Source organism: Chroicocephalus ridibundus, chromosome 4 (assembly GCF_963924245.1).
Source record: "Chroicocephalus ridibundus chromosome 4, bChrRid1.1, whole genome shotgun sequence".
Classification (NCBI taxonomy): Eukaryota; Metazoa; Chordata; class Aves; order Charadriiformes; family Laridae; genus Chroicocephalus; species Chroicocephalus ridibundus.
Window position 1 is genome coordinate 9494138 of NC_086287.1, and position 13346 is coordinate 9507483.

Genomic DNA, 13346 nt, shown 5'->3' on the forward strand with positions numbered 1-13346 from the left:
ATAATTTGGCAGTAAAGGCAAGCAGAAGATTTTTCTGTTCTTCTGCCACTTAGAACTGCTCTAAGTTGTTGTACATGTTTGTAGAAACCATTGTATTTTGAAACAGTTGCAGCTGATTTTGCTTGAAAACTGAGTGAGCAGTCTGACAGAGAAACCAAATTATATTTTCGACAAAACTCCTGAGGAGCAGGAGAAGGGTACTCTTAAGTAATCGTTTAATTTTATTTAATGGCTATTAAAACATTAACTTGTGAACTTTTTAACTTTGGGCAAAACCCATAACTTGGATTTGATTGCAGAAACAGAGTACTAGTGTTATTGGTAGGGATTTTATCCATTTTTGAACATGAAAAAAGCCTATATGCTGTATTAAACATGAAAGCACAGTGCACATATACCATATTCTATCGGAATACCTCAACTAATCTGGTTTACTTAGGTGATTTATCTGTGCCTAAAAGATATGCTTTTTATCTTCTGCCACTGATCTTCACTGGCCTTCTTCGTATTTTCTTTTTCTTGCTGAATGAAGTCTCTCCAAATTCAGGAATTTCTCAATTTCTTCTATTTGATTTTGGATAATGGAGTTCCGAATAGAACAGCTGTCCTCGTCTCTGGGTGCACTTTCACTTCTTGCTGGAGTTACAGCCGTGTGAGAAGACTTCTGCTCCTGCTGTAAAGCAGTAAATCCTTCTTTCACCTGACAGAATACAAACTTAGCAGTAAATAATCCAGTGCAATTCAGGTACAGAGGATCAAATTGTTGGATTTTGCTGAGCATTAAGCAAGCAAGGAAATGTGAACAGAAAGATAAGTCAGTTGTAAAAAATATGTTTAATTTGAAGTGCTTGCTTCAGCTTTAATGTAGAAAACTTGATAATGACAAATATATTTTACAAACCAAACCTTAATGTAGGACTTAGTACAGAAGAATATGATTAAAAAAAGACAACCTTGTACTAGAATGCAGATTAGCAAAATAAATAGTTCAATTAAACAGTTTAATGTTGCAATTGACATTTCTATTGCTATGCAAGCATTTGATTAACAAAACCCAAAATCATGAGGTTTATAGTGTTAACTCCCTCTCTGCTTCGCTGTATAGATTGCAAAGCAAACATCATTAACTAGTGCAAGGTCTGTAATAAGTTGGGGTTTTATGTTCAAAGAACAAAAAGATCTTTAATAGTTTTAATTATTCTTTGATAGATACTTCCTATCTAACCAAACCAAACACATATGGCAACACAGTAGGGAAACAGCTTTTTGCTTGAATGATGAGTTCTCCACTTGTAATCCAACATTTTGTGGCTCTCGGGGAGGCCAGCGTGGAGCCCCAGCCACCTGCCTGAGCACAGGTGTACAGCAGAGACCCATTACACAGAGACAGTGCTGCAGCGCTTCCTGCGGAGCTGTAACGTGACATCTAATACTTTGGCTGCATGCTAAGGTAATTCTCTTACAGGGATCGCAAGATGAGGCCTTCCCCCTCTGCTCAATTATTTTTTAATATTAGGCAACTCTGCCCCCAACCAACAATGTCTTTATCAGGCCTGCTTTTATTTTAGCACGTGTATTTTGTCTATAAACAAATACAAATTTAAAGAGGGAACGCCTATAGTGAGACAGCGTATTACTACATGAGCTGATAATTAGAAAACTTTCCTTCCACAGTGCACAAGCATTTCCTGAAGTTTGAAATATGAACAGTAAACTTCATGCAAATTGTTCACTTAACCTATTGCATCTGTAAACGTTATTGCCATTCAGCTGAAGATACTGATACTTCAGGTCAATAATGACTAATCTCCATTTCAATGAGAAAGTAACTTCTTCGTTTGAGCAATAAAATTTTCAAGCTGTTAATTTTAGTGGCCGTATATATACACTCTCCCATGCTTTTTCCCAAGGTCTCGGAAAGAAACAGATCATACTTCATTATAAGCCACTAGTCAAAATCTCTATGGAATAGCACATGGGACTGCATCTATCCTGTAGTAATAATCAAAGAGAAAACCTTTCATTTAGGTCTTCCACATGTGGAAGTGAAATAGAGCCATGCCATGGTACTTGGATTTTACTGAAGACAACAAGTGTTTAGACCTCTTTGGAGAAGTAACTGCAGGTAGGTAATACATATAGCATTTTAACACAGTTGTGTGACAGTGGGTTTAGAATAAAGCTTTAAAAAAAAACAAACCCAGAGCTGTCAAACTAAAAGGCCTCAGCATTTTCACAATAAAATACAAGTAAAATGTGTCTTACTACCAGCACTGAGTAATATGGCAACCTATGGGACACCTATGCATAAAAACCATTCGTTGCTGAATAGCATGACTGCACGGTTAGGGACTTGGGTTTAAACTGAGCTGAGGGTGCTTATTCACCCTTACCTTGGTACTCAGGCATATACAGCCTAATGCTTAAAACAATTCTTCAAATTTTATTAGAATTTTAAGTGCACCTGTAGCATTTCTCTTGAATTTTTATCACTTTTTAGAGTACTATACTTCGGTTGAATGAGATTACCCCAGTTGTAGAAGGCATAAGTCTGCTCTAGTTACAATCATACATGTTAGTCAAAACAAACTGAGCAGCAAAAAAGACTACTGAGCCTATTTTTAATCTCCCAACAGCTTTTCCATATCAGTCATAAAAATGACAAATTTGAGGACGGAAGTTATTAGAATGACACCAACACAGAAGGGAGCGCGTGGTCTGCAATATCCTAGGCTGAGATTTCGTAGATTAAGTATTTGGAAAATAATCTAATGTCAAACCAGCAAGGCACTCTATTCTCGTCCATCTCAGCTTTTACTTGGCCAGCACATAAGGAGCTTTGCTTCGGAGGTGACAAAGTAGATATAACCACGATCAGGGAATGAAATACAGCGTTGTATTAGGTGTAGATGTGTTTTAGTTCAGTCCTTTCCAAAAGTTCTCAGCTGAGAAAGAAGGAGAGGGGGGGCCAGCAAGCAAGGCAGAGTGAGAAAAGTGCTGTAACTGATCAATTCCTGGCTCCATCTCAATAAGAAAAAGCAAGAGAGACACAGTAAATAACACCACTGTTTGGTGAAAAATCCACCTCACTGTCATTCCCAAGTAGAGTCACGTTGGGAAAATTGAGTAATTGAAAACATCAGTTTCTGAATTTCAGAGAATGTGAATGCTAATGGCATTGAGAGCATTGTCTGCTAAAGTCAGCCAACTCTGTCACTCAGAAGCCCTATACAACCTGACCTCAGACTCCTCCAAAGACGACAGCCATAACTACCTGAGAAATACCTCTAGAACCTCTTCTAACAATGAAGGTAACCTGCACTTGTCAATTATTGTATCACTTTTGAATAATATGTTTAGCATTAGGTCAAGTCCTAAGACAGCAGTTACAGCTCTTCAAGCTCCGCAGTCTGAAAGATCTACAATGCAGTATGAGCCATTGCTAGTGCCATCCGGAATGAAGTTGTCTTACAGGGAAACAATAGGTTTCCTTTTAATTCTCTGCATTTAGACGTGTTTGCGTAATGTTATACTACTAAATATAACTCCAAATATGGCATCACATAACTGCAGCGTAATTCCTAGATATGCTGAATTTTCAGTTTTTAACAGATTCTTTTAAATAACATGTTCCTGTCAAGTAATAAAGGAAACAATCTTTTCATACTTTTATACACTACTTTTTTTTCTTTCTTTCTTTCTTTCTTTCTTTTTTTTTAACTCCTACTTTTACTGTAGGTGATGATTTTTATTAGGGTACACAATGAACTACCCTCTTCCTCCCCTCCCAAACAGACTGGTTAGCATCTGCTTGATTCATATGCTGTGACTTTTTCCTGCTGCTTTCTATCAACCTTAATTGTGAAAAATGGTGTCTTGTTGCCCTTTTGATATTATTTTGGAGATTGACTCAGTCTTAAAGTATCCAGATGCGTACAGTTGTACAAATATCTGTGGAATTAGCTCACTGAGGTCTGGTTCGCAATATTTTTAATTGACTTACATGTTCTGTGGGAAAAGAAGAATCATAAAAAGTCTTTGCTGTAGCATTCCACTCTTCACTAGGGTCTCCCTGGGGGTCTCGGTGGATACTAGAGGTATTCAAAGTGTCGGCAGCTCTGTTAAAACTGGTAGAACCTGATTGACAAAAAGGAAATGGTAACAACTGCAATTTAGTCTCTAGGCACTAATTGTAAAGTCACTAAACTTCTGGTTTACCTCTGATCTTAAAAAATCAAATATTTTTGTTTTAAATCACTGACTGTTGTAGGCTTTTCCTTCTTCGTTTTTTCTCTTTCACATATTTTGTCTCTGAAGATGAGGTATGTTTCTACTCTGATTAAAAATGTTTTATATCATTTTCACATACTAAGTTAATGGCAAATTAAAATTGTGATTTATAGAAAATATATGTATTCTGAATATTCTATCTGAATATATGTTTTTCAAGCAGTATTACTTTGAGACTCACCTTCTGATAACGATAATAAAATACATAATTACTTCCATCCTGACATCATATTCCAGAGTGACTTGTAACAAAAAAAACATTCTAAATGCAAAAGTTTTTAGACGAACAAAGAACATCTTTTACCTACGGAGTCTTTTTGTAAATGGCTATACCTAATATTTCAGGAAATCAGGCTATAGCTATCTACTAAAGGTAGAAAGGGCAAACAAGTAGATTAATGATAGCAGAGTATAAGGCTCCAATCCTGCAGTGGCTTTGCGCACTGCTAGTAGGCTCCGTTGAAAGCCATATGAAGTTCCTTGCAAGATCAAAACATAAGTGTACTTTCACAATTACAACGCAAACAGTTGCTGTTTTGTCACTACACAGATGCCTGTCGATCACTGCTACAGTAGTAAAATCTTTATTTTGCTAAGAAAATACGCTGCCTCATGGTTATGTAACAGTTAAGAATCCTGTCATTTTCTCTTGCGGGGCGGGGGGAGAGGAAAACAGTTATGAGTTTGTGTTTGTTTCCTTTTTAAAGAGTTCACCAGGAAGATCCTGCTCGTTCCCAGTTCATTCCTGTATTTACTGATGTGGAGAAGCTGCTCTCTGGGAACCAGAATTGTCTTAAACCATAAACGGCATTGTGGTTTTAGGCAGTAAAAGGAATTCCCTCAGATAGGCTTACTAAACTCTTTCACCAATTCTCTTGGCCTCTAGGTCTCCCATATGGCTAAACTGTTTGTGCTTCAGTAAATACAAAAAAATTAAAAATTTAGGGACATCGTGGATTCCACTCCAGGTTTGCCAGTTGGGAAAATATCTGAAAACAAAACCCAACCACAGTAAAGCATGGAAGTTGCAGTGCTGAGTACCACAATGAATAACTCTTGGATGCCCTGACAGTAAGGTTCTCTACTCTCCAAAAGAGGTGCAGGAGCGAGAGGTCAGCAAGCTGAAGTAGGGACCTATCTATCTAAATTAGGCAGCATGGTGAGAGGGAGAGGCACGTCTGGAACCCAGACCGAGATCCTCACTGGGAAGTTTTTCTAGAATTCAAGAGGTCTGGTGACTGTACTGGTCAACAGGCAAGTTATTTGGGGAATTTGAGTTATATTAAAATCCCTACCAACTCCTTTGGATGAACCTCTCAGAATCACTTATTGGAATTACAGTACTTTGCATACAGAAAGTTTTCTAACAAGAAAAGGAGGAGGAACACATGGAAGAACTTCAGATAGTGCTACTTGTTCTTACAGAAAAGATACGTGCAGGACATCACATAACTATGCATTCAGTTTCTTGAAACAGGTATAAACATTCACATTATTAAAAGAAATAATGTACCATCTGAGATCAGGATTCTGCTACCTTGCTACCACCACTATTGTTTTAGGGACAAAGACCTTTCTGAAACTGAACTTCAAGAAATTGCGCATCTGTATAGAAATATACATAGGCAAAATCACCCATAAATCTAAATTCATAACACCAGAACAATATAAAGAAACCAGACTGCTGGTTTTCTGTCTCACTGCCACTGTCCACAAAACTGAGGGACAGGACTCCATTCTCCTCTTTCCGTACCTTCAAGGGGCAAAGCTCAAAACACTACATCAACTAAATCTCAAATAGACACGAACACCCTTATATTGTGGATCTACCTCTCTTGGAAAAGATCTAAGCACCCCAAGCTCTATTTTTCTACAAAAAAATCAAGAAATTCAAGAAATTTCATTTCTTCCAGAGACCAAGAGATCATTTGCTTTTAAGCTTACAGTATGCATTAGGAATAGAATCCACATGCAAACTTTATTTTGAGAAAGGAAAGCACCACTTATATTCTCTTTTACTACGTCCAGGTACTGAAGTAATTGTACCTGAGTCAATGTAAACTTGTACAATGTAAACTAAGTACAACTGTAAATGAACCTAAGTTAATTTACTGTGGAAATACAGATGATACTTTTATTACTTTGGTAAAAGATTGAGTTTAAAAATGTCACTTTTAGTAAATAAATACAGAGGTAACCTAGAAGCAAATTTTATTGCAAAACAAATCTAAAATATGTTTTTCCACATCACAGTAATGATTTAGAAACACATAGAATAAAGTTCATATTTACTGGTTTGCATATTAAAAATATTGCTCAGCAAATAATCAGCTAGTGCCAGCAGTAGAAGATGAAAAAGCTCCTTGAGCAATCGTAACAGCTCAGTGTGTTTTCCAGAGCTTCAAAGAACAGAACCTTCTCCTTTCACGTTCAGCGCGTCCAGATGGTTTTAAGTGTCCATCTGAATTAAAGATATATAATAAAATAAAAAAAGTAACCTTTTTTAAGCCCCATTAAAAGAAGCATCTACTGGTTTCAAAAGCTATCATAATTTTTGTGCAAAACAAGGGCACTGAATGATTTCCAAAAGCTGCTCAGTGCTTTCCGGACAAATGCAGAGCCCTAATAGAGTACGTCCTACATTAGGGTTAAAAATGCCTATAAAAATTCAGTTTGTCATTTCACTGTTTTTTTGTCACAAAGGGAAATAGGAGAAAAAGTTTATTTAATCAGATAATTGAGCAAAAAAAAAAGGTGTTTAGTTGCATTTATACTATAAATTAATGGAGAAATCTCATCTTTCAATAATTTATTTTTTTTACCATATAACTGAAATGTCAGAAGGTTTACATTTTTCTAATGCTATATTAAACTTAGATGCAGAAATTTCATATTTTGGTATTTTTTTAAAGTATATTCAGTTCATGCTTCAAAACATAAATGCTTATTCTTCTTACCTAGTCCTGTTTCTCTTCTGTCAACATTTTCACTGAGATTTTGACACTGTGTTTTTGAAATAACCTTTGTGTTTTCCACTAAGCATGGTAGTTTCTCTTTCAAAAGGGAAGGTTCCTTGGAAGCTGAAGTCCATGGATCTTGACCTCTCATTTGATTTACCCTTGAACAAGAACCGAGGTCTAAAAAATTTAAGTATACTGGAGTTTTCTCAGCTTTTTTATCTGAGGTTGAAAGATCAAAGGATGACCTTCCACTTATGTTTACTAAATTTCCAGATGTTCTCATGGGTAAAGGGCATGATTCTTTCAGGTCACCCTCAGCAAACTTCCTTCCTGGAACCGTACTATTCAGTGAGTCTTTTTTCTCTTTTAACAATGTGTTGTTTGTTGAATTATTGACCTCCAGGGAATGTCCATTTTTGATGGAATGTATCTGAATATCATTAATTTTTTTACATGGAATTAGTTTATCTGTACTAATCCTATCTGTTGGGGGTTTTTTATGAGCAACTGTTTCAAGACCATCAGCCTTTACTGGAGATAGGTCTTCAGCGTTCAAAGTATATGTATTTGTATCATCCCCTGTTTGTTCAGCACTGTCTCGTTCAGGTTGCTTGCTGAGCATGTCATCCACATTTACTCCTCTTTCTGTTTTGGTGGGGCATAAATTCAAAGTACCTAAGAGACACATATTATCACTGTGTTCTTTTGTGGCATCATCACCGCTTGCATTTCCACAATAAAGAGTTGGTAGATTTTGAGCATCAGTTGCTGGAACATCAGTACTCCTCAGTGCACCATTTCTGTTTATATTTCTGGCATTGCCAGCGTACTTTCTGTCTTCAGCATCTCCATGGGGCTGTATAAAAGGAAGTTTATCTCTATGCAAACCACTCAGATTTAACAAGTTTTTTTCTGTTTTATGCAATCCATTGCCTACATAATTGTCACTGTCCAGCAAGCTACATTTTTGGTATTCTGTTGGAGAATTTTCTTTAGTATGAGATAGGAAGCCAAAACTTAATTCCTCAGCTTGATGATTATCTGTACTTTTCTCACACACAGCGTTCTTCGCAGTGCAAAGAACCACTTCAGACTCAGGTTTGGGTGCTTCAGGTGTAAGGACACTTCTGCTGTGTTGTATGCTCTTTGATTTTTTATCTGCCTTAGTACAAATTGATTCATCCATAGTGTTGCGCAATTCTTGCTTGCTAGAGTCAGTCTCCTCACTTGCATTTTTCTTGCAGACACCTACAGTGTCAGTACTGTCTAAAAAGACCTTTCTTTTTTGTGTGTGGCATGCTGCCAACGGCTGACTGCTGTCCTGTAACTTTGGTTCTAAGTTTGAATTTTTTTTCTCCAGTAACATTCTATGTGTTGTTCCCAGGTTTTCTGCTTCTTTGCACTCAGTGACATGTATGTCTGAGATCTGTCCTTGGGTAATTAAATCAGTATCTGTGCAGAGGATATTCCTGGGAGAAGCCTCCCTTTGCTTTTCTTCATAAGGGCTAGCAACATTAATTTCATCCTTAAAACTGTTTTCAAGAACTTGTAAATCTGTTAGAGTAAGTGTATTCTCTAGTTAGTGATAGATGACCCAAAGGTTAAGTAATGCTTTACTTTTACAGTTTAAAATTTCCAAAGACAGACTCAAGATTAGTATCAATACTGATTTTTCTTATCTTACGTTACACACACAAGTCTAATCAAAAAGTTACTTAAGTAGTGTATTATGATAACTTACAAAATACTTATAAACTGTTCAGACAGAAAATATATTAACATTTTGTAGATCTATGGCTTACAGTTGAAATCTTGCCCAACTGATATCTGTCAGCCTTATTATTGAAAGGCATCCTCATTATGAAATTATTACACATCCTTAATCAACCATTGTGTGCCCACGTAAAGTTTAAGCCACTGGTTACTGCTGCGGCTGTATTTGTCTTTATTTTTGAAAGTGGCATTTGTAGCCAGGAACCGAAAATGTTTAAGGGACTATATTGATACCAAAAGGAATATGGTATGACTTGACGGTAGTGGACCAGTGAGGAGTAACAAGGATTTTAATATCAGAAAGGTATTTTCTGAAAGATACGCTCAAAGGCTGTGAGCATTGATCCTTTAGAGCAGTCACTTTGCAGTTAATAAGCTTTTAAATTTCCACTTATCTTTGCTACATTTTAGAGACCAAGCATTAGACACTAAGTACTTTTCCTTCAGCTGGCTTAAAAAATTACTGTCTGGAGTTAAAAAGTGTTTTGCATAGGAAAGTATTACAAATATCCACGTGAACAAACCTTCATTGCCCTGTGCAGCACAATCCCTCTTTCTGCCTTTTTTTCATTGTTTTATTGGAAAGGGAAAGTGCTTGGTTTTACTTCCAAACCCTTCTATACACGATGGTTCTTCCTAACCCCCATTCACTTCTCAAACTGGCATGCAGAAAGAGTATTGCAACAGCACACAGATCTTACTTATTGTCCCAGGGCAGCCACCATAAGCACTGTGCTTTCAATTCAGAACTTTGTGAATTTATCGTAGATTAGCACTACTGACACCAAGGATTTTATTACTGTTAGTAAAAGAAGATTTAATTCAGAATTCAAGCATTCTCTTGTCATATACTGTATCTGTAAGCCTTTATCCTTTCTTCAACAATACTACTTATCTCTGTTACCCGTGTAATGTTCTTACTTTGTTCTGTCTGTAATTCCTCAATGGTTCGAGAGTAGTCCATTGCATTTTTTACTTCAGTTTCTTCTTCATGTCCAAAATTACAGTCTTTTCTTATTATAGATTGCACACACTCATTTTCTTTCTGAATAGCCTGTATTTCACTGTCTTTTGAGTGTTCTTGACCACTCTAGCATAAGAAGGAACAAAAGATTATACATATTTTAATAATTTACTACAGTTATTGATTAGATTTAAAGTTCAGGACTTAGATTTAAAATTATTTTTACAATTCTGGTGGAAAATAAAGACCATTCACCTGAAGTATATGAAGTTAATGTAAATGGAGAACAAAAGCAGACTAATACTCTAGAAGAGTAGGAAAGAAATTACGTCCTGCTACTTTACAGTCCACAAGAGAAAAAGTTACACAGATTGACAGAATTTCTCAGAGGAAGGAATACATGTCGTACATGTGCTGGCTGGATCACTCCCTCTGCGGCTAAATCAGTGAACTGCTCAGTAATTACATGCAGAAAAAATCTGCATGATTACTAATTACATTCAAACACTTGTGCATACACACAAATATTAACACTATTCTTTTTTTCCTAACAAACCACCTAGGATTTTTAACTTTGTTTCATAGGCAAATAAGGCTTATGAATTTGCAGTTCCTGTCAGTCAGTTCCTCATTCCTTTCCAGGTGGCTTTTTAACCTGAATTTCAGTCAAATTCAAGAGGAGTAGAAGCCTGAAAGATAACGTCTACTTAAAGTTTAAGTCACTGGTGTAATACTGCATCTGTATTTGTCTTCATTATTCAAAGTTGCCTTTGGTAAAGCTCTACGAAAACTGCGAGCTGAATAGTAAAGAAACATCCTAAGAAAACCCCACCAAAAAAAAAAAAAAAAAAAAAGGAAAAAAAGATCCTTTATTGTCATCAGTTGTTTGGCAGCTGAAGGCAGGAGCACGCGCTGGCTCTTGCTCTACAGATAGGATATAAAAGTAGGTAGATGTGGGAGGGAGCAGGGGTATTGCTTAGTCCATAAAAGATGTTAGAAAAAGCTGGAGATACTTGGGTGACTGGAGGTGTTGCAAAAGGAAGGCTGGGGTGTGGGAGGGAGTTACAAGCGCCATGCTCGGGCATCGTACATGCGGGGAGGACAGTATATTGCAAAATGGAGGGAGGTGCGTAGACAACACTGGTCAAAAATGGGATTGTGGCAAAGTAGATGATGTAGAATACAAATCTGCAGGGAACAAATTTCTACAGGTCACAGAAACATCCTGATGCTCCCAGCTTGGCTGATTTGGAGGGAGAGAGGAGTCACGGTGAATAGAAGAAGGTCCTAAAAATAGTTTTCTCTTACCAAACACGCCACCTTCAATTTTAAGTTTCAATTGAAATTTCTTTCTCTTTTCTTCATGTTTTATTATCATCTTTCCCTGTCATTCTGATTTGGAAATCATAAATATTACATCTTTTTTTTATTTTTTAGTTTTTAATTAGTTAATTTTGCTTCTTGGCTGTATACAGCCTTGGCATTACATTTTCAAGCTTTTCTTTTCAAATTCAAATACAAGAAATTTCCTTTTTCTGTCATGAAAGCTGTAATTCTTTAATAAACTCCTGCTTCTAGGAGCTGTTTCTTTAGACAGAAACACTAAACAGCACGATATAACTGTGCATGTTCCTCTTTTGTACAGGTATAAAACAGCTACAATGGTGGAACTTACCACATTTGTTGGTATGGGCTGAACCGCTGAACGCATCTGAAGTAAACATGAGAAAGTGCTCTTAGAAAGGGAGAAAAGTTACACAATTCCTTCCAGATTTTCAGACGGGTTGAACAAACCTAGTTTCCATTAACTTCAAACGGCTGTTCAGCCCTTCAAAAATAGGTCCAAGATGCATAAACTAAAATGCCTACATATCAAAACTATCAGACCTGGATTTTAATTTTTTCCCTGTGATTTAGTGAAGTCTACCTAAGCAACATACACTTACCTAAGATGACTTTTCCCTCAACAGAATATTTCATACTATGAAATTCAAAACCTCAAACCTAGATCTCCCTGTACATATACACATAAAAGAATTACCATAACCCGTTGTTAGGTGTTATCTGTATTACAAATTATATTAAAATAAATGTGAACCATGGTAAAATTAAACTAAATTGCAATTTGAGTCTGCAATAAGGTCTGACATTGTACCTTTCTTTTTTAAAAGGCCTTTGCTTAATTACTATTCCACAGGTGATCAGTATGAAGTTTACGTACATTCTAAATTTCATGTCCCACAAATAATTGCAGGGATTTCAGATTGCACTAGATGTAAAAATAAATATATGCCTATTTCCTTGCAACACCTGGAGCCATAGTCAAGTTCTAAATCATAGCCAACACCTTGCCCTTTTATGTTTTGCTAGACACGGACTCATTAATGATACAAGGTGAAATTCCACAGATTAGAATAATCAATGTGATCTGCTGCAGTGCCTGTAATTTCTTGGCAGTGTTCCACTGGAGATGTGACTCAGCCTAACCTGCCTAGCTTTTGAACTCTTATGATCATACAGCACAAAGCGGTATGGCAATTTGCCATAAAATAGTGCAAGGTATATATTTAGAAGACATCTCAGACTTTTTTTTGCATTTACGGGCACGTGCTTTAAGCTTATCTACTTTCAAACACTGGGTTATCTTAGTACGCACAAGTACTGTTTATCGTGAACAAGTGATCGTGTGCATTGATTCTGCATCCTAATTAATTCGTATTTCATTTTCATTTAAAGAAACAATGATTTTTAAAAGTTACACAATTTGCATTATACTTTGCAGAATTCATACAGCTTAGGCACGATGAGTGACTTTCAAGTCTAACTTCCATTGCAGTGTTAAGCACGTACCAGCAGATACGTGTGTGTATGTTCATACATGTGTGCATACGTATGTTTTTGAGCTATTAACATATGTACAGGCATTGTGAAGAAACCGATTTTAAGTTCTTCCAAATTCTAAAATATTATTACAGTTTGTCATTTTACCGACAATTCATAGACTAGTTCTAAAAAATAATCTGTCTTTAAAGTCCTAGTGTCTTCCTAATACTGAAAGTGAAATTATATACATACAAAATGATTTTTCCCTTCTCTGAAGGATAATTCATTATTTGGATGTAAAAACTAATGGAAACAATAATATAACCAATACTTAACTGAACAACAGGATACATTCAATGCACAGGGAATGTTTTTCTTATTGCTTATGACTCTTCCCATTTTTTCAACCTTATAAAAGACTGGAATATAAATTTGCAATCCAGTTTAAGTAAGGGACACATAGCTGCAGGGCTATGTGCTCTTCTTTTTGCTCCAGAAGGCCATCTTCATGTGCTTAACCACTTGTTGACTTCTTA

General features: G+C 36.4%; 1 protein-coding gene across 1 annotated transcript in view; it reads right to left on the reverse strand.

Annotated features, from left to right (window-relative positions):
* Nucleotides 1-490: 490 nt before the first annotated feature.
* The window catches only part of CCDC73 (coiled-coil domain containing 73), an 84850-nt gene continuing 71994 nt past the window's right edge, over nucleotides 491-13346 (reverse strand). The window contains exons 15-19 of the mRNA XM_063332930.1: nucleotides 11663-11698; nucleotides 9945-10113; nucleotides 7248-8804; nucleotides 4004-4137; nucleotides 491-700 (exon numbers count right to left, since the gene is read on the reverse strand). Of these exons, the coding sequence (XP_063189000.1) occupies nucleotides 491-700; nucleotides 4004-4137; nucleotides 7248-8804; nucleotides 9945-10113; nucleotides 11663-11698 (2106 nt within the window). The remainder of the gene's footprint in view (nucleotides 701-4003; nucleotides 4138-7247; nucleotides 8805-9944; nucleotides 10114-11662; nucleotides 11699-13346) is intronic.